Here is a 20,498-nt window from a genome sequence, read left to right as displayed (position 1 = left end):
CCTGGTAAATATTAAGAAATTCTTACTCAAAGCCCATACAACTACAAATTGAGGCTATGCATCAGTTTCCATGTACTCTCAGAGTAGTCTGATGTCTGGATAGTCTCGTCAAAAAAATCTCTGATTTCTATAGATCATCATCGGCCTGCTGGTTTGCTAATCTCATCACATAAGATGCCTCTGCTCAGGGCCAGTTAAGAGAGATCTAAATGAGGTCTGATCACCAAAGAGTTCCAAACTCAGCACACTTACTTTGTGGGCACCATTTGTCTTCTGCCCATCGATTGCAGTTATAATTATCCCCTGCATTTTCACAGGTAAAACACTTGAAGCTGTTTGGAAATGGTGTCGCTTTAAAAAAAAAAAAAATGGAAAGGGAAACAGTATGGTTAAAAATTTTTTTCAAACATCAAATATGGCATAAAGTTAGCAACTTTCACTAGATCAAATGAAAGTTACAAGTCATTATCCTTACAATTTCTGTTTCTATGGAGCTGGGCTTAACTGCCACACTTTGGGGAATTTTCTTTATTCCCTTTTCTCTGAATATTTCATCTATGAATATCTACTACAGAGTAATGCAAATGATTCTATGAGCCACTTTTAAATATCCATGGTATTGTTCTATTATAATTTATAACTTGGGGATAAGTGAGGGTTGAGTGGACAGGCAAAGACGGTGGCAATATTGGGACCAATACTTTGATATAGTATCGGCCCTGAAAAGAACTGGAGTCACATTAACCTAAGCTTGAATTCTGCGCTTCTCACTAATTAGTTGTATGATTTTTTAACCTCTAAGAAATAAAGATATTTACAATAATAGTGACAGTGAAGATCCCCATGACTTGAGATAAAGAGATAAGAGATAAAGAGATAAAGATTAAACAGCAGGTTGCAAGAAAAATATCTAGTAGAGTCCCTGGCACATCAAAAACCAGGTTGGTTTCCATCCATATGTACTTGCATTACAGCTACACTTAACTTCAAACAAGTAATCTCATTTGATATATGTCAGTTATCCCAACATTAGACCTCTTTCAGGAATGTAACATTTAATAGAAGGATGACAGTAATTCTCAGGCCCTTGTACTCAGGCAAGAGTGTTACTGAAAGGAGGAATTATGAGCCGCCTGCAGTCTGGATTGAGAACAACTAGTATGTTCTTTTTTTTCTTTATGCTTTCTTTTTCCTGCCTTGTATCTTGTTATTTTGTTGGGCGAGAAGTCAAAAGTACAATAAATTTGACATTTCTCTATAGGCCAGAGTATAAAGCCCTGTATGAAACTTTCAGTTCTCCTAGTTTTGGAGAATGAAACAGACACAGATCAAGGTGACCCAAACCATCACTAAGTTGGGATGATAATTAGAAAGCAGTGCATAAAACAAGAGCAAAATATCAAAAGCTGAAGTTCAGAGGACATGAAAGTAGTTCTTGCAATACATTTCAGTTTTGCCTATGCATAAAAGTGAATTAGGTAAGTAAATAAATAATGAAATCCATTTTCACCTATTAATTCAGCACAGTTTAAAAAATACTAAAGTTAATGTATAAACTGGCACAACCTTTTTGATTTAGTAATTCTAAGCATCTATTCTAAGGTCATTCGCCAACTGAAGAGGAAACTTCATTTAAAAAAATTTTCAATGAAGCATTAACATTTAGCTTGCTTGTGAGAGTGTGTGTGCGTGCACTCGTGGGGGGCCAGTATAAAGCTTGGGGAAATAGTTTACTCACACAGCCAGCTACGTGAGTAAAAACATTTTTAATGTAAGACATTAAAATACTTTCAAAGTCATGGAAAAATATTCAAAACACAATGTAAACAAAAGCTACTGCAAAATTAAATTTGTGTGATCTCTGTCACGAAGTTAAATACACATACAGAGTAAGAACAGTAGAAGGAAACACAGTTGACCCTTGAACAACGTGGAGGTCAGGGGCGCCAACCTGCCATGCAGTTGAAAATCCTCATGTAATTTATAGTCGGCCCTGCATATGGCCCTCTGCAGACCATGTAGTACTAGAGTATGGACAATGGGGAAAAAATCCACATGTAAGTGGACCCAGGCAGTTCAAACCCGCGTTGTTCAAGGGTCAGCTGTATTCAGAAATGGAAAGAAGAGCTCACTCTGAATCTTGGGATTATGAATAAATTTTGCTTTCTTCTACACATTTCCTGTCTCTTTGGAATTTTCTATAGTAATCAAATATTTTTTCTCTTTTTTCTTATAAAAGGTTGCAAATTTGTCAGTAATGTAGATTCTATGAAAAGTATGTCTATGCTATGCCATTAAGCTATCAGTATATGATCACTATCAATTTAGAAATTTGTAATAAATGATAGTTCAAGATGTGTGTGGGCTATTATTCATATGTATATGGTTGTGTAGTATATACGTGCGTACACATACACCTACTAATGACTGAATGTCCTTAAAAACAAAACACAAAATGCAGAATGGTAATCATATAGGAGTACGGAGTATGAGTACTCCTCCTTTAGGAGCATAAAGACAGTGGTTCCCAAACCTGGCTGTGTATCAACAGCATCAGGAGAACTTTTCTAAAAAGAAGAGGGGGAAAAGGGAAAAAAAATATTCTGCGTACCACCCTCCTGACTACTGAGTCTCGGGAGAAGGGACCCAGGAATATGTAGTTTTAAACGCTTTTATTGCGATTCTGATACTCTTACAGATGTGGGAACCACTGGCATGCACATTTCCACGAAACAATTTTCATCTATAACAAATTCTCTGTAAAGTATATCAGAGAAGTTTTACTTGTCTGGAGAGAAAGGAGGTGAGATTATATATATGTTCATGCTTCATTAAAAGTCTTTTTAAATGCATTTTCCTCTTCAAATGGCTAATGACCTTAGAATAGATTCTTGGAATTACTAAATATATATATATTTTATATATGTATATATAGTGACTGTGCATAATATTAATGAAAATCTAAATAGTACTCCCCTCCAAATTTCAAACATGCTAATCTGTTTTCAAAATTGTTAATGGCCATTTGAAAGTATATATAATTTATGCAGAAGCTTCCTATAGTCAATATCCTTCTCCAAGGAAGAGATCAACAAAGAACACTGAATTTCTCCTGCTGAGCCATTCTTATGGACAGTGTTCAGAAGATTATTTTAAACAAGAACCCTTTTGAGACTTCAGCAGGAAGCCAAACCATTTTAAAGAAATTGAGAAAATTTCTGTCACCATGTGTTACCCTTACTCATGGAAGTAGTGAAGACTTTCTGATTTATGCTGGGTATAAACCAAACGTTCCAGAAAAGGCAAAGTTACTATAGGGAAACAGGGACTTCAAACAGTTACTCTGACCCACCCCCCCCCCCATCACCAGTGATGGTGACAACCACTACTTACGGTCAAGGGGAGGCCGCACGTTATAGAAGTTGATGTTCTTGGCAAATGCCCCGTTTTCTGAGAAGATAAAGGTCTGGACCACAGCTACAGTGAGGGCATGACAGAGGAGCGGCATTCTGACCCTGGGTGTGGAAAAGTCCAAAACTCATACACCTGCAGTGAAAAGAGACTGGTTGAGTTTATTTGCATTTTATACATCACTAGGAGTACGTTTTGCTTCTGTTTGGAAAGCTTGATTATTCAAATATATTCAACAATCTACTTGTTCTGTAGGGCCAGTACCTGTGAGTAAACTGCATTCTTCCCCATCAGATGAAAGTTGAGCAGTTGCTGCCTTTTACTGGGCAGGCCTCTGCACTCTGCAGGACGCCCAGTGGCCTGGGTTCCTGGAGATCAAGCAGCAGTCCTGGCCTGGCTGCGCCCCCTTCCACTGCTGCCTCAGTGGGCTGGCTTACTTCGTGCTGAACCACCTGATCTTTGAACAACCACAGGTCGGTTCAGAGGCATGCTCAGCTGAAGTTACAGAACCACCTGTCTGAAATTCCATCCCCTGAGTTAAATACCTACGGTTGATGAATTTTGCAACTCTTTCAAAACTTGGAAGAAACAATAAAAGTTGGAGCAGTAGGAAGGACACTGAGTAAAAGGGCAACCAGTTTGAGAAACAAAGTCTCTGCTGGATCCCAGAACACACAGACACTGAGAAGAGAAATAAGGGTAACCATGAAATGCCGTCCCCACCTGTTTCCGTCACTTCAGGAGCAAGGAGAAGCAGCCAGGTGGTTCTCAAGGAAACAGAATAATAGTTGTTTGAAAACCATACATATAACGTTGGTCCTGGCCCACAGATACTGTTCATCACTTTCAGCCACTTAAAGACAGCAGGGCCAAAACCCAGTGAAACAACAGATGTGCACACAGCACTGAGTAAGGTGTTCCATCTTAAGCCCCACAGGTTCCACCCTCTAGCAGCAGACCTGCTAGTAAGGAAATCTTCAGGAGACATGCTCGGAACCTGGAACATCACCACCAGCAGGTTCTCTTTGGGAAGGGGGAGGTGTGGGCCAACAGAAAAAGTAAGTAACTTGGAGTCCAAAGACTTTGGTTCAGGTGCTAGCTCTGCTATTATTAGTGGCCTGACCTTGGGCAAGCTCTTTAAACTCTATTAACCTCCATTTCTTCATCTGTAAAGTGGCTTAATAACACCCGCCCTGCCCACACATTTGGGTAATTGTGAGCATCAAGTAGAGGCTCAGGTAGGATCACATAGAACTGCTTGCACAAGAGCACCTGTAATACAAGTTCTGTGAAAATGCTATCTTAGGGTTCATAAATATTGGCTAGGGGCTTCCCTGGTGGCGCAGTGGTTGGGAGTCCGCCTGCCGATGCAGGGGGCGCGGGTTTGTGCCCCGGTCCGGGAGGGTCCCGCATGCTGCGGGGCGGCTGGGCCCGTGAGCCATGGCCGCTGGGCCTGCGCATCCGGAGCCTGTGCTCCACGGCGGGAGGGGCCACGGCAGTGGGGGGCCCGCGTACCGCAAAAAAAAAAATATATATATATTGGCTAGGGACTCCCCTGGCGGTCCAGTGGCTAAGATTCCATGCTTCCACTGCAGGGGGCATGGGTTTGATCCCTGGTTGGGGAACTAGGCGTGGCCAAAAATAAATATGTAAATTGTTTTATATATATATATATAAAAAAAAAAAATATATATATATATATATATATATATATATATATATATATATATGCATGCTGAACCTGTTTTCTTCTTGCTGAATCAATAGGTCTCAGTGGGTTTAGGAAGTCTTCCAAAGAAAAAAAGTTTGATGTCCACAAAGGCAACCATAATCCTTCACATGGATACTTTCTTTGAAGCCAGGGTAAGAATGCATAAGTTCTAGGGATTTTATGCCCCCCCTCTTGTGTTGTGAGTATACTGGTTTCGTATGGGTGGTTAATAAGGCCTACCTATAGAGAATGAGCTGAAAATCAGACAGAATGTACCCACGACATCATATCATCCCTACAGATGGCTTTTGCTACTGAGAGAACTGAGTCCCTAAGGAAGGACTCAGGGTGAAAAACCTGGTAAGTTTCACAGAACAATAGTGCTAAACTTTGTACACTGCATTTCAGCTCAGTACAGAATCGGACCTAGTGATACACCAATATATTTCTAATTCTGTCCTTGTTCATTTTAGAAACGAAAATTGACCTTTCACGGTTATCAAGTGTCTAAATCCTACTGTTATGCTCTTTCTGAAAAAATGAACATTTAACCAACTCTATTATTCCTTACAGACCAGTGGTTATACTGACACAAATTCTGCTTCCCTATTCATTTCTCTGAGTTGGACTGTTCCGTATTTGTTATGAATCTGTAGCCAAGTAATTGATACCCCTTCTTGACACCAGTGGAGACCTTTTGAATGAGGGAGACTAATCCCTCTCTCACAAGCCTGAAAATGACTATGTTCCAAGAGCCACCCACAAGTGCTCTTGTAACGTGGAGAGGATGCCTGAGATCACAGCATTCATTATCTACATTCAAGTCCCTTTTGCATCACTAAGCGACTATGGAAATTGAGACAAGTTGCTTAAGCTTTCCAAACCTCAGCTTCCCCATCTGCAGAACAGGCATAATGACAGTCCCTATTTCATAGTGTGGAGCTGAGGACTGAGTGACACCATGCATACAAAGCACTCAGCCAGTGCTGGGCACAAGGTCAAAGCTGTATTTATCAAGCTCTCTCTGTTCGGTGGTAAAGAGCATTCATTGGCTCATGTACCTGCCTTCAGACCTACAATCTGTGTAGCTTCGTGCAAGTTCCTTAACTTCCCTGTATCACAATTTTTGCATCTATAAAATGGGAGTAATAACAATAATATGTACCTCATAGGGGTATAGGAATTAAATTAGCTAATACATATAAAGCACTTGAACTAATTTGCTACGTGCTTGGCATTTTGCTAATTCTTACGTAAGCATTTATCATGATGAACAAATCCCCAAATACTGTGGGATCACAATTCAGAACGCCCGATTTTCCTCACATAATCTCAGTGAGACAAAAGCCCGTTCATTCATTCAATGCACCATTACTGACACCTCGTACGTAACAGATGTTTTTACCACTAGATCCCCAACAAGGTCTTTGCCCTCAAGCAATCTGCATTTTAGAGGGAGAAGACAGCCAGGAAATATGGAGCAATCTGCATTTTAGAGGGAGAAGACAGCCAGGAAATATGGAAAAGACCATACTTTCTGATCGTCATAAACTCTGTGGAGGAAAAATAAGGTGATATGTTAGTGAATAGCAGGACCTGCTTTATATATATGGTGGGCCCGGTACATCTGAGTAGGTGACATGCGCACAGGTGAATTAAATGTTGAGAAGAAAGCGTCCAAGCAAAGAATCAAGGGAAAAGAAACCAAGGTCCTCAGTTGGGAAGAAGTGTGCCTCGTCGGGGGAACTCAGAAAGCAGCCAGCGTGACGAGAGCATGAGAAAGGGGGAAAGAGACAGAGACAGAGCCAAGCCAGTGGGGTCAGGCCACACACGCACTTGGCAAGCCGTGGCAAGGATTTCAGGTCCTGCCAAGTCAAGAAACTGTTCGAATTTACATTATCTAGTTTTGAAAAATACTCTCAAGAAAGCTTTGGAGAGTAGTAAGTGGTCCCAAACACCTAGCCTTATTTCTAGCTCGTGGAAGAAAGGAAGGCAAGTCAGAGTGCATTCCTTTCTTCCAGGAGGAATACAGAGCTCAGATACACCACAAAGGTTCTTCCGAATGGATGACAGAAGACTTAAAAAACGACTGAATGAACAACAAACCCAAGAATTAGACTTGTGTTTTGGTTTCTCCTTTCCTGGAAAGAGCACTGTAGGGAGGATAGTCTCATTACTATTATATAACAGGACAGGGGGGTTCAGGGGCAGTACATGCCAAGATCCTTGCATGGCCTGAAACATAGCATCCCCTCAAAACATGTCCGCTAGCACAGAAGATGAAAACAGTGAAAAACATACCACAAGAATATTGCTTCCATATAGACTAGATGTATTTTCATTTCCATTTTTAGTTAAAACAGCGTAGCCTTATTCTATCAAAATCCTCCAAAACTGCAAAGGTTTTACCTGTCAAATGAAGAAAGCACTAAATAACAGTATGTCACATTTTCCAGAGCATGCTTTATAATCTATCACTACATACTGCTTTTCTCCCAAGCACCTATATTTATCTCTGTCTTTCAGTCTATAGGTTTGTGTTAACGTGACTGCTTTATTTTTTCACAACGAAAAGACATTAGGATAATGAAAAAGCAAATGACTATAGTATCTGAAAATTGTTTTACATCTGGAATCATTTCACGGAGACTCTGAACTAAAAATTATCTGCTGAAACTTTGCTGAGTAGGCTCTTGTTGCAATCTTTCTAGCAGAACAAGGTAATAGCAGAGCTTGTATTCTGCCCCAGAAGGAAAAAAAATCTTTAATACAAGCTAGACTAAACCATTCTGGTACTTTCTCTAGGACCATCAATCACATAGAGCAGAGTTCTTCATATGGGGGAGAGGGGACCTGTGAGCTTCTTAAGGTTATTTGCAAAATTGTGTCCATACGTATTTTCCCCCTGGGTTAAGTCTCTCAAAGGAATCTGAGACCTACATAATGGTTAATAAGAACAGCTGCTTGCTGACTCAGAATATGGCCGTTACGATTTGGCCTCCTGTAACTTAGATGTTTCCTTATATTGACACTAAGAAAGCTCCACAGCCATGTTAGGTATCTGGGCCACACTTCTCAAACTCAAGGGTACCTCAAAACGTTCCTCCCCAGACACAGCGCATTACCATCATCCATCTTTCCCAGAGAGTAGACCTTGTCAGAAACCCCTCACCTGTAGTGCTGGTCTTTATTTTATGAGTCCTCTCTTCGGAAAGTACATTAATTTTTGTTCCAGAATGCAGTGTGCTTCTTTGCCGAGAGGGAAGGGATTTTTGCAAGGCGTATTGGTAGGGATACAACAGGGGTAGGCAACTCTCAGGCATTCCAGGGAACAGCAGGTAGCCAGATTCGTAAATTTAGGAAACCCCAAGTGAGAATGGCCCGCTACTGCCTGGAGTCAAGGACCTGCGTGGCCCTTGGTCCACAAGCATGACTATTTCCCAGGGCTGAGCCATGGCCATCATCTCCTCCTATATGTGGCATTCTTAAGCTTCCTTGGGGAACGTGCAGGCCTGAGGAAGTGACACATCCTTGACCTCAAACTCTTTTGAGGTAGGAAGAGGACTACATTACTTTTTATATTCCCTAGGCCCATACTCTCAGCACATGGTAGAGAGTCAATGAGTACGTCTGGGAATAGAACCAGCATCATTAGCTATGACCTATATAAGGAGCACCTTTCTTAGCAAGTAAGACAAAGGCTGTGGGCAGTAAGGAGCTGCCAGAGCATCCAAAGATGATACAGAAATGATGGAATCAAAAGGAGACGTGAAACAGAAGAGGCCAAGCAGAGGTGGTACATACTGGCACTTCCTGCACAATTGCTAGTAATGAGTCAGCAAGCACCAGGCCAACCTGCACTGCCAATAAAACAAATGAAGCACATAATTTAAGGGGAGCAGCTCTCCTAAGTCCAACATGCCTATCAACACTCGCATTCACACCTTCCTGCAAGCATCACTTATCCCACAGTAAGACGCTTTAATGACAAACCTAATAGGCCTGGCTCCCCTGTAAAAAGAATAGAAGGCAAAGAGGAAATTCAACATGAGTGCTGGAATTTTACTCAGAAACAGTGGAAAAGATGAAAACACTCCTCTGAAAAGGAGAAATCTGACGGAAAACTTTACCATCCATTTCAAGGGTGGTACTACTTGCTTCTGGCTATTAGGAGAGGTTGGCCAATGGAGATACTCTGGTTCTCATTAAATTTGGGAAGAGCATCACGGGATCTAAGCTGAGACTCTGCTCCAGCTCTCTTCCTTGAGGGGAACCTCGCCTGGGCACTGAGAGCCCAGCTCTTGCGGCTCAGCTGTTACCTTCTCTGACAGATTCTCTGCTCCGGTACATGAAGAGTTTCTTTTCCCCGCTAAGTTTAAATATTAATTTTAAAGATATTTAATTTAGCATTTCTATGTGCCTGAGAGAGAATTTTAGCTTATGCTCAGTCCGTCATGTTTATCTGAAAATACAAAAATCTCCGTGGAGTACCATAGATTCTACTCTTGCATAATAACATTCAGTAGGGAAAAACAGAATCATGATTCAACCTCTCAGTCCTGCTTATCCAAATCTTGAAAGCAGCATGATCATAAGTCATGCATTCATACTAGGTACTGTGCTGAGCACTTAGTATACAACACCGAATAAGAGAGACACAGTCCCTGTGCTGTCACACGTTATTGGAGCCCAAAAGTCAACGTGAACCACTAGGGAGCTGTGACTGTCAAGAGTTAATACAGTCATCTTTGAGGGGGGAAAACAATGGACTTTTGATTCAAGTAGACCTAGGATAAAATTCTGGTTCTACATTTAGTAATCAGGCAACCGCAGAGTTAAGAAATATTGTCCCCATTTGCCACTAAGACAAGCGAGGCTTAGAGTCGTGTAGGTAAAATTTCTAAACTGTGTGGATTGAGTGCAATTACATAGGTAATGTACATTTTACTTAGAGGATGCTGAAGACCTGTTCTCCCCCTTCCCTCCCTCCCCCCAGGCTTTCTCAGGTAACATTAGCAGGAGAATAGAGATCAGATCAAGGGATATAACTGTCCAATTCCATTCCACACCAGCTGGACCAAATCTAGTAAACTGCGTTGAGTTCTCTGCACTCATTTCTTAAGAAGATTCACAAGTTCTCTCTATTGCAACCAAGTGAGAAGTGGGAATGAATGACTGCCAAGGTTCCTTTCACTTCTAATATTCTATGATTTTAGGGGAAGGATATTAATGAAGACTTTAGTTATGCCATAAAAAGTCATAAATGTAATACAATATCATAATATTTCAGATTTCTGCTATACTCTTTTAAAGTAAAACTTCAAAAAAAAATCTCAAAGCACAGGATCAAAGACTCACAGAACTGAGTATCTCATTTCTAAACATAAAGCTGTGCATGTTGCAGTGCTAAAGATGGGAGTTTTCCCCACTACATGTAACGTGATACAAGATAATGTCTAAAACAGTGCTATTATTAAAATAACTTCATTATGCAAATCAATCGTGAATTAATACAGGGCCCATAAGTGTGTAATTTGGGTGAAGAAATAGTCTAATCAATTTTAAAGACATCTTTTTAAACGTGATTCAAATTTTAAGAAAAAGCTAAAAGACACTTCCAAAGTAATAGCTTTTCAGCTGCATTAAAAAAAAATAAATTTAGGGCTTCCCTGGTGGCGCAGTGGTTGAGAGTCCGCTTGCCGATGCAGGGGACGCAGGTTCGTGCCCCGGTCCAGGAAGATCCCACATGCCGCAGAGTGGCTGGGCCCGTGAGCCATGGCCGCTGAGCCTGCTCGTCCGGAACGTGTGCTCCGCAACGGGAGAGGCCACAACGGTGAGAGGCCCGCGTACCGCAAAAAAAAATAAATTTATTTTATTTACTTATTTTGGGCTGCGTTGGGTCTTCGTTGCTGCGCGCGGGCTTCCTCTAGTTGTGCGACCAGCGGCTACTCTTCGTGCGGTGCACAGGCTTCTTACTGCGGTGGCTTCTCTTGTTGCAGAGCACGGGCTCTAGGCGTGTGGGTTTCAGTAGTTGTGGCATGCAGGCCCAGCAGTTGTGGCTTGCGGGCTCTAGAGTGCAGTCTTGGTCGTTGTGGCACATGGACTTAGTTGCTCCACGGCATGTGGGATCTTCCCGGACCAGGGCTCAAACCCGTGTCCCCTGCATTGGCAGGCGGATTCTTAACCACTGCGCCACCAGGGAAGTCCTGCATTTTTGTCAAAGATACAATTTTACATCTTTTTGAGAAGGCTCTCATGACACAGAAGAATAAGAAGGTAAGAACTCCATGTGAACAAGATTACATGTTTAGGAGTTAGAAACAGGACTCCTTTTAAAAAGAATCAAGATTGGTTTGTCATGTTGTATTGAACTATGTGGACAAATGGTAGGAATCTAATAAAACTATGTTAATTGATTATATTTGAGAGTATCCTTCACATAGGTGGAATAATTTTTACCCAGTTTGCTTCCATAAATGATTTTTAGGAGGCTGATGCCAAGTCACTCATGCATTAAACCTCTCAAAATATGGAGTCAAAACCATATTGGATGAGAGGAAAATAAAGATCCTAACCCCTTCTATGAATGGTGTTCCTCTGCTGTATGTCATGCTTTGCTCTGTACTTCCCAGGAGCCAAGAAAGACACACACGGAACACACATTCTCATTATTTGTAAAAAGAAAACTCCCCCTGATCCTTAATTCTCAAATTAGTGGTCCCTATGCGTGTTTATACAGAGAGCAGCAAACAACACATGGATAATGCCCGAAATTTGTTTTGAAGAGCTCCAGATGCATCCCTCATTTGGCCGCTTCTTTAAAAAAGCCAAAGGCATAATATTAAGAGGTAATTTTACAAAGATATTTCCACTGTCAGGCAGGCAAATGAGAGAGATTATTTTCTTTTCTGTGTGAGAGGGGTATTTTTAAATTTGAGAGGAAGATACAATAACTGGACAGAAGTCCTGCGGGAGAGCTGCAGGCACACAGGTGTTGGTGCTGTTAATGGGTGATTCTACCGGCAGAACTGCAAGGATATAAACTGAGTGGCAACAGAGGCTGGGCACGGAAGACACCGTTTTTTTGTCCCCTATCCTTGCTTGCTGTACTGAACTCATTTCTTTTAATAACCAATCAAAGTTCACATAATAGAAATCTAGGCTGAAATGTCCGACAGCTGGCTAAGGATCCATTATTCTATAATTGTTGAGTGGAGGAGAACCACCCCAAAGATGCATTCTCAAACACATGGCACTCGTGTGAAAATAGCACTCATGCGTGAAGATAGAACTCAACTGAGAAAATAGCTTTCAAGGTCACTAGACATGCAGGTGATGGCTAGCACTTCTGACTTCATTTAGTCTCAGCTGAGGTAGAAAAATGACCATAAAACTAGAGTGTATACATACAGATGTGTCTCTCATTTGAATCTCTCTGTATATATTCTAATATGATATTCTAATATGATGGAATATCTGTACCAAAGCAGAAATCTTAGATGACAAGTTCATCTGGATATGTGTGTGTGTGTGTGTGTGTGTGTATATGTATGTGTATGTGCATCTGCATATACACACGCATACATGTATCTTATTGAATGAATTCACTGCTTAAGCACTATGTGCCAGGTGATAAAGAATCCCTAGAACTCTGTTAAGAGACTGTATTACCAATCACGTCCAATGCTTTCAGCACCTGCACCGTTATCCGTCATTTGGGAGAGCTTTAGGATGCAGAACTCTTACTATGCATTCGTCCTGTTGTCCTTCTTCTGTGCTGAGGCTTTATGTCACTGGCCACTGTTTATAACACTAGCTCAAATTATTCCTGATTCTATATCTAAAAATGTATTATACAAGAACATGTTCATGGCTATCATTCTGAAACAGAAGGGCACTTGAAAACCAACAATAGACTACACGCAATGGCAAAAGACTATCGTGCTGACTTTTTTGCACAGTCACAAAATCCAGAACAGATTATTCAAAGAACTCTCTGGAAGCTGACAAGCTTATAAAAGCAATCCTAATAAAAAAATTTCTGCATTCTACATATATAACAAAGTTACAGCATGTCATCTGCTCTATAAATTGTCACTATTACCACTGGGAGCAGAAGGAAATGTACATATATAAAGATATATATGTGCATAATTTTATATTCCCAGAGGAAACTGAAAAAGTATGTGCATTAAATAGTGTTTTCATTGCAACATGAAAAACGACGCTTAAGCAATGGTTCACAGTCCCACAAGGGTAAAGTCAAGTGTAAACGCTGCCTAGTGTAATGGGGGGAGAATGGACGGGGCACTCAGGCATGGGAGCAAATTCTGATCCTGTCACTAGTTGGATCTATTACTTCTGGCTGATCCCTGTACAGCTCTGAGGTTCAGTTTCCTGTCAGTAAAATAGAGATATTAAATATCTATTTTGCAGAGAGTTGTGGGAATTAAAGGACAAGGAATAAGTCCCTACCCATTGCTGCTTTTTCAAATTATTAAATAAATTTAAAAGCTAAAAATAGAGATTTATGGTTCCTCAGTGAATAACATACCAGCCAGTATCGTTACGATTACGCTGTATCTGGCTAGATTTAAGACTGAAATTCAATACACATATTTTCAGCTCTCAAATACTATGATTATCTGAGCATATGTGAGAGAAGAATGTAAAACTCCTCTGAAGACAGATTTTAAGAAAACTACTCTAGAATATATGTGGGCACAATATTTAGGCCTCAGTGGAACATTTTCATTTATCTTCTTTCTGATAAATCTGTATTCTTTGTCTGCGCTCATAAATAAAAGGCAGTTCTCATGAAGTGTGCTCGAGAAGGCAAGTCTCTGTGCTCTCGCATGTGTCATTACCTTGTATTTCTCACTCTTTAAAGGCCCAATTTCAATATTTCTCCCTCATGAAAACTTTGTGTCCACTCCACCCCATGGAATAGTCCCCACCCTGAAAAAAGCATGGGGTTCATTTGGGGACACAAGACTGCCCTCCTTGCTGAGCACTGGCGTGGGCACGGCAGCTCCAATCCTTGCTTAGAGATGGGCTAAAGGTCTCTAAAGGACTCACACACTTGCAGGCCTTACCTTTAAAAAAAAAAAAAAAAAAAAGTAAAGCTTTTATATCTTTTCCACCAACAGAATTTCCATTTCCATGTTCACTGTTCACTTAGATTTTAGGTGAACGATGTGAAGATTGTGAGAACTCTATTTTCAACAACTGAAGTTCTGCCCACTGATGGCCTATTCACATGTGGTTCAACACACACTAGGTTAGGCCTTAAATATGCTATGACCACACGATCTTCCCAAGCTCTCCTAAAAGGGTGAAAGGAGGTGAACCCTGCTGGGCTTTCACCTCTTGCTCCTGTAGCCCCACCCTCCAACCTTGTCCACCCTGCTCTGTGCCCTGGGAAGCCAAGCTATGAAGACCAGGCACACAGCTCCCTTTTCCACCGGCTTTCAGCTTCGTTTGGCCAATGGCAGAAACTGGCAGATCACCACAGCTACCTTCTCCTGGGTTCTGGTAACCACTTATCTTATCCTTTAGGCCTATAGGATAGAAATGGCTTCTCTCTGTTGCCAGCTATGAAGACTAGGTGAACCCACACCACTGTAAACAGCCCCTTATTCATTCTCTTAAATAACACTAGTCTGAATATGCCATCTCATTCCTGCCAGGACCCTGACTAAGCCTTGAATCCAGTCTCAAAACACCAGGAAAAGAGCCACACTGAACCAGAGCGTCAGGACTTGCTGTTACAGCAGGTATTAATACGAACAGCTGCAGTGACTTTACCAGAAGAGCATAAGAACAGTTGTTACTCTTATGTCATAAAAAACCAACAATTGGATTTATGCTACAAACCAATCAAGGTGAGACTGAAGGCTTTAAAAAGAAAATGAGAATATCAACAAGAAAAATCTAGCTGAAAATTACTCTATAATCCCATGCAAATATTACAAGCCCACCAAAATGCAGCTTTTTCTGCTGCTACCATCACTGAAGAACATCATTAAATAAGGAGAATGGTGGGGGGCAAGATTCCTGAACCTCAATAAAAGAGCTGAGAAAAATGAACACATTGAACATAGCACTGAAGCCCATGGAAGCTTTAGTGTATTCAAGGCTGCACTCTTGCAGCATCATAGAACCTAACACATATCTACACAGAGATGTAAGTTTATTTAAATATAAAAAATTCACAGAGGAGAGGGGCCAAGATGGGGGAGTAGAAAGACCCTGAGCTCACCTCTTCTCATGAGCACACCAAAACAACATCTGCAGAACAACCATCCTTAAAAAAAAAGACTAGAAGCTACCAGAAAAGATCCTCTCCAACTAAAGGCATAAAGAAGGAACCACAAGACAAGTAGCAAGGGCAAACTCAAGATACAATCAAATCCCGTACCCCAGGGTGGCGACCCACAAGCTGGAGAATTATATTGCAGAGGCTCTTCCACAGGCATGAGACTTCTAGGCCCCCTGTCAGGCTCCCCAGCCTGGGGGGTCCTGCATCAGGAAGATGATACCCAAGAGCATTTGGCTTTGAAGGCCAAGGGGTTAATTTTGGGAGCCTCGCAGAACTCAGGGAAATAGAGATTTCATTCTTAAAGGGCCTACACAAAATCTCACACATACCAGCACCCAAGGCAAAAAGCAGTAATTTGATAGGACCCTGGGCCAGACCTACCTGCTTGTCTGGGAGAGTCTCCTGGAGAGGTGAGGGATGGCTGCGGCTCACGCAGGGGACATAGACGATGGTGGCAGCCATACTGGGGAACATTCTACCCATGAACACTGCTGATGGCAGCTGCCATCTTGGCTCAAGACCTGGCCCCACCCAACAGCCTTTAGGCACCAGTACTGGGATGCCTCAGGCCAAACAACTAACTGGACAGAGACACATGCCTATCCATCAACAGATGACAGGCTGCCTTAAGATTTCCTGAGCTCACAGCTGCCTCTAAAAACACCCTAGATACAGCCCTGCCTACCAAAGGGCCAAGACACAGCTCCGCCCACCAGTGGGCAGGCACTGGCCCTTCTCTCCAGGAAGCCTGCAAAAGCCTCTAGACCAGCCTCATCCACCAGGGGGCAGACACCAGAAGCGAGAAAACTACAATCCCACAGCCTGCAGCTCCTGCTCGCAGCAGGCCAGATCTTAACCTGGGAACAACTGGGCCCAGGTCCTGGCCCTGTCCACGAGCAGGCCAATGCAAACTTTGGGACACCACAGACCCCATTCCCAACTGTGTCAGGAACACCACCCCCCAAACAATCTGAAATGAGATCTGAGATCCCTGGGCCCTGCAGCCAGACTACAGGAAACAGCTCTGTCTACTAGTGGTCCAGCACTAACTCCAGGACCTGGCCTCACCCACCAGTGGGTGAGACCAGGCCCTGCTAACCAGCAGCCAGTAATCATGAGGGCCTGCAGAGTACAAATGCAGAGTTTTAAAAATGCATTTGAAATTAAGAGATCGGCAACTTAAAACAATATATATATATAGAGAGAGACTGCTATACAAAAACCTCATGATAACCACAAACCAAACATCCATAATAGATATACATACAAGAAAGAAAAAGGAATCCAAACTTAACACTAAATATAGTCATCAAATCACAGGAGAATAAAAAAAGAAGAAAGGGGGGAAAAGACCTATAAAAACAAATACAAAACAATTAACAAAAGGGCAATAAGAACATACATATCGATAATTACCTTAAATGTAGTCAGGTTAAATACTCCAACCAAAAGACATAGAGTGGCTGAATGGATACAAAAACAAGACTCATATATATGCTGCCTAGAGAGACTCACTTCAGATCTAGAGACACATATAGACGGAAAGTGAGGGGCTGGAAAAAAGTATTCCATACAAATGGAAATCAAAGAAAGCCAGAGTAGCAATACATGTATCAGGCAAAATAGACTTTAAAATAAAGACTGTTACAAGAGACAAAGCAACACACTACATAATGATCAAAGGATCAATCCCAGAAGATATAACAATTGTAAATATATATATGCACCCAACACAGAAGCACCTAAATATTTAAGGCAAATATTAACAGACATAAAAGGAGAAATCAACAATGATACAATACGGTAGGGGACTTTAACACCCTACTTATATCAATGGACAGATCACCGAGACAGAAAATCAGTAAGGAAACACAGGCCTTAAAAACCACATTAGACTAAATGGAATTACTTGATATATAGAGAGCATTCCATCTGAAAGCAGCAGAATATACATTCTTTTCAGGAGCACATTGAACAGGATCCAGGATAGATCACATGCTAGGCCACAAAACAACCATTGGTGGATTTAAGAAAACTGAAGTCAAATCACGCACCTTTTTGACCACAATGTTATGAGATTAGAAATCAACTATAAGAAAAAAACTGCAGAAAACACAAACACATGGAGGTTAAACAATATGCTACTAAACAACCAATGGATCATTGAAGAAATCAAAGAGGAAATCAAAAAATACCTAGACACAAAAGAAAATGAAAACACAACAATCAACTACCCATGGGACACAGCAAAAGGTTCTAAGAAGGAAGTTTATAGCAATACAAGCATACCTCAGAGAACAAGAAAAATCTCATAAATACCCTAACCTTACATCTAAAGGAACTAGAAAAAGAAGAATGAACAGAACCCAAAGTTATTAGAAGGAAAGAAATCATAAAGATCGGAGCAGAAGTCAATGAAATAGAGACCAAAAAAAAGAAAAGATCAATGAGCTGGTTCTTTGAAAAGATAAACAAAATTGATAAACCTTTAGCCAGACTCATCAAGAAAAAATGAAGAGGGCCCAAATCAATAAAATCAGAAATGAAAAAGGAGAAGTTACAACTAACACAATAGAAATACAAAAGATCATAAGAGACTACTACAGGCTACTATATGCCAATAAAATGGACAACCTAGAAGAAATGGACAAATTCTTGGAAAGGTACAATCTCCCAAAACTGAACCAGGAATAGAAAATATGAAAAGACCAATTACCAGTAATGAATCTGAATCAGTAATTTAAAAACCTTAACAAACAGAAGTCCAGGACCAGATGACTTCACAGGTGAATTTCGTCAAACATTTAGAGAAGAATTAATGCTTGCCCTTCTGAAACTATTCCAAAAAACTGCAGAGGAAGGAACACTTCTGAACTCATTCTATGAGGCCACCATCACCAAAACCAAAAAGAGATCCCCCCCCCAAAAAAATTACAGGCCAGTATCACTGACGAACATAGACACAAAAATCCTCAATAAAATACGAGCAAACCAAATACAACAATGCATTAAAAGGATCATACACCATGATCAAGTGGGATTTATCCCAGGGATGCAAGGGATTTTCAATAACTGCAAATCAATTAGTGTGATACACCACATTAACAAATTGAAGAATTCGTTCTTCAAAAGCCATACAATCATCTCAAAAGATGTAGAAAAAGCTATAAAATTCAACATCCATTTATAATAAAAACTCTTCAGAAAGTGGACACAGAGGGAATCGACATCAACATAATAAAGGCAAACCCACAGCTAAAATCATACTCAACAGTGAAAAGCTGAAAGCATTTCCTCTAAGATCAGGAACAAGACAAGGATGCCCACTCTCACCACTTTTATTCAACATAGTTTTGTAAGTCCTAGCCACAGGAATCAGTGAAGAAAAACAAAGTAACCAAGTTAGAAAGGAAGACTTAAAACTGTCACTGTTTGCAGATGACATGACACTATACATAGAAAATCCTGAAGACACTACCAGAAAACTACTAGAGCTCATTAATGAATTCAATAATGTTGCAGGATACAAAATTAATATACAGAAATCTGAATTTCTCTACATTAATACCGAAGTGTCAATATTGAAAGGGAAATTAAGGAAACAATCCCATTTACCATAGCATCAGAAAGAATAAAATACCTGGGAATAAATATACCTAAGGAGGCAAAAAGACCTGTACTCTGAAAACTGTAAGGCACTGATGAAATAAATTGAAGACTACACAAACAGGTAGAAAGATATATACCATGTTCTTTATTGGAAGAATAAATACTGTTTATATGACTATACTGCTCAAGGCACTCTACAGACTCAATGCAATCCTTGTCAAATTATCAAATTAGCAGACGGGGGAACACTCCCAAACTCATTCTGCGAGGCCACCATCACCCTGATACCAAAACCAGACAAAGATGTCACAAAGAAAGAAAACTACAGGCCAATATCACTGCTGAACATAGATGCAAAAATCCTCAACAAAATACCAGCAAACAGAATCTAACAGCACATTAAAAGGATCATACACCATGATCAAGTGGGGTTTACCTCAGGGATGCAAGGATTCTTCAACATATGCAAATCAATCAATGTGATACACCATATTAACAAATTGAAGGAGAAAAACCATATGATCATCTCAATAGATGCAGAAAAAGCTTTTGACAAAATTCAACACCCATTTATGATAAAAACCCTCCAAAAAGTAGGCATAGAGGGAACTTAACCTCAACATAATAAAGGCCATATATGACAAACCCACAGCCAACATCATTCTCAATAGTGAAAAACTGAAAGCATTTCCACTAAGATCAGGAACAAGACAAGGTTGTCCAATCTCACCACTATTATTCAACATAGTTTTGGAAGTTTTAGCCACAGCAATCAGAGAAGAAAAAGAAATAAAAGGAATCCAAATTGGAAAAGAAGAAGTAAAGCTGTCACTGTTTGCAGATAACATGATACTATACATAGAGAATCCTAAAGATGCTACCAGAAAACTACTAGAGCTAATCAATGAATTTGATAAAGTAGCAGGATACAAAATTAATGCACAGAAATCTCTTGCATTCGTATTCACTAATGATGAAAAATCTGAAAAGAGAAATTAAGGAAACACTCCCATTTACCACTGCAACAAAAAGAATAAAATACCTAGGAATAAACCTACCTAGGGAGACAGAAGACCTGTATGTGGAAAACTATAAGACACTGATGAAAGAAATTAAAGATGATACAAACAGGTGGAGAGATATACCATGTTCTTGGATTGGAAGAATCAACACTGTTAAAATGATCATACTACCCAAGGCAATCTACAGATTCAATGCAATCCCTATCAAACTACCAATGGCACTTTTCACAGAACTAGAACAAAAAAATTTACAATTTGTATGGAAACACAAAAGACCCTGAATTGCACAAACAATCTTGAGAAAGAACAGAGCTGGAGGAATCACACTCCCTGACTTCAGGCTATACTACAAAGCTACAGTAATCAAAATAGTGTGATATTGGCACAAAAACAGACACATAGATCAGAACAGGATAGAAAACCC

The 20,498-nt window shown here is 40.6% G+C and overlaps 1 protein-coding gene and 1 long non-coding RNA gene across 2 annotated transcripts in view; one reads left to right on the top strand and one right to left on the bottom strand.

Annotated features, from left to right (window-relative positions):
• The window catches only part of LYPD6B (LY6/PLAUR domain containing 6B), a 215,431-nt gene that overhangs the window by 15,368 nt on the left and 179,565 nt on the right, over positions 1 to 20,498 (bottom strand). Inside the window, exons 3-4 of the mRNA XM_082840756.1 lie at positions 3,394 to 3,546; positions 253 to 351 (exon numbers count right to left, since the gene is read on the bottom strand). Of these exons, the coding sequence (XP_082696882.1) occupies positions 253 to 351; positions 3,394 to 3,508 (214 nt within the window). The 5' untranslated portion in view covers positions 3,509 to 3,546. The remainder of the gene's footprint in view (positions 1 to 252; positions 352 to 3,393; positions 3,547 to 20,498) is intronic.
• The window catches only part of LOC309962775, a 227,960-nt gene that overhangs the window by 198,584 nt on the left and 8,878 nt on the right, over positions 1 to 20,498 (top strand). The window lies entirely within an intron of this gene.

Source organism: Leucopleurus acutus (assembly GCF_964270905.1).
Source record: "Leucopleurus acutus genome assembly, chromosome: 6".
NCBI classification, from domain to species: Eukaryota; Metazoa; Chordata; class Mammalia; order Artiodactyla; family Delphinidae; genus Leucopleurus; species Leucopleurus acutus.
The sequence above is the reverse complement of the archived record's forward strand: the minus strand, read 5'-3'. Positions and strand labels throughout refer to the sequence as shown.